Genomic DNA, 1651 nt, shown 5'->3' on the forward strand with positions numbered 1-1651 from the left:
TGCCCTCTGCAGTCCCCCAGGACAGCCTCCTCCCGCCTCGCTGGGTGTCTGTGGGTGAGGCTGCAGGTCTCCTGCTGGGCAGTGAGGTTGATGCCACCCCCCAGAGGTGGCCTCTGGTCTCTAGGAAGGGACAGCCCCCCCTCTTAGAGGCCCGCTTCCCTGGGGTGGGTCACACGGCAGGAATTACTGGTAACAGCATGAAGTTCTTTGGAACCTCCCTGCCTGAGTTCGAATCCCAGCTCTGCCAGTTTCTGGCTTTGTGACTTCCTGAGCAAAGGAGTTCACCTTTCAGAGCCTCAGTTTCCCCATTGTGAAGTGGAGGCTTAAGCTGCCTCCTGCCTAGAGCTCTCCTAGGACGGAATATGTACAGACAGGCAAAGTACTTAGTGCGGTGCCAGACACAGAAACGCTTAGCAAGTTATAGCTGCTTATTATTAATGGTTTTATCACTATTGCAAATACAGATACGATTGTAGATGCTATGTGTAATGTACTCGACAACTTAAGCAAATAACAACTACAGAGTTTGGCCTGGCTGGTGTGGTTCAGTGGTTGAGCATTGACCTATGAACCAGGAGGTCATGATTCAATTCCCAAGGCACATGCCACTTATTCCGCTTCTACTATTATGAAGCGGAATAAGGTTGCAGGTTCGATCCCCAGCAGGAGGACACTGATCAATGATTCTCTCTCATCATTGATGTTTCTATCTCTCTTCCTCTTCCTTCTTCTCTGAAATCAATTAAAAAATATATTTTTTAAAACTATAGAGTTTGGATTCTATAGAGATAGACCTGGAGTTTGACTTTTAAGACAGCAGTAGACACAGAGAGAAGCACTACAACCTGGAGATAAACCCAGAGACAGAGAAAACAGAAGTGTTAATACCCTGGCTTCACTCCTTGTGGGCAAACGCGGCACCGCTCTGTGCCTCAGTTTCCCCATCTGTTTGATGGGGAGGTGATCTTTCTTCTAGGGTTGTCTGAGCTCCAGATGGGTGAATACAAGTAACACACGTGGCATGTGGACTGACATAATAGTAGAAGCTGAATAAGTGGCATATATTTCTGACAGAAACATACTCACCCTTCTACCCCCCACTCAACTCGCGGAATTCAGGCATTTGAGCGGGTGCAAGGGCAGAGGTGAGCGTTTAGCTGTCGCTACACGGAGGTTGGTCTGCTGCCTCGCGTCGCCCGCCCTGCGGGGCCCCTGCTGGTGGGTCCTTGGACTTTGAGATCTGAGCCCCACGATTCTGAGGACTCAGCTCGGCTGAGGAGGGGGAAGGTCGGGAGAGGCGATCCTGGGAGGCCGGAGGTCAGGGGGTCTGGCTAGCTGCAGGCAGCTTCTTCCTGCGCCTTCCCTTCCCTGGCTCCGGGCCAGCGCGGCCACCCCCTCCCCGCAGGAGGCCTCCCGGTCCCCCAGACGTCCCAAGCCAGGGAATAAACAGCAGATAAGTCAGGGAGGGGACCAAACGGGCCTGCGGGGCGCCGGAGGGCAGATAAAACCCGAGGCGAGGAGCAGCCCCTACGCATAGCCCTTCCAGCCCCCGGGTGCTTCGGGAGCTGGCACAGCGAGCCCGCGCCCCATGTGGCAGCGCCCCACGTGCTGGCCCCGTCCCCCTCCCTCCCTTCCCGAGGGGCCGCCTGTG

The 1651-nt window shown here is 54.7% G+C and overlaps 1 protein-coding gene across 1 annotated transcript in view; it reads left to right on the forward strand.

Annotated features, from left to right (window-relative positions):
• Positions 1–1055: 1055 nt before the first annotated feature.
• The window catches only part of HIF3A (hypoxia inducible factor 3, alpha subunit), a gene marked incomplete at its 5' end in the record, with an annotated part of 27652 nt that continues 27056 nt past the window's right edge, over positions 1056–1651 (forward strand). Inside the window, one exon of the mRNA XM_015569309.1 lies at positions 1056–1222. Within this exon, the coding sequence (XP_015424795.1) occupies positions 1056–1222 (167 nt within the window). The remainder of the gene's footprint in view (positions 1223–1651) is intronic.

The sequence above is a fragment of the Myotis davidii genome, unplaced genomic scaffold (assembly GCF_000327345.1).
Source record: "Myotis davidii unplaced genomic scaffold, ASM32734v1 scaffold566, whole genome shotgun sequence".
Lineage (NCBI taxonomy): Eukaryota > Metazoa > Chordata > Mammalia > Chiroptera > Vespertilionidae > Myotis > Myotis davidii.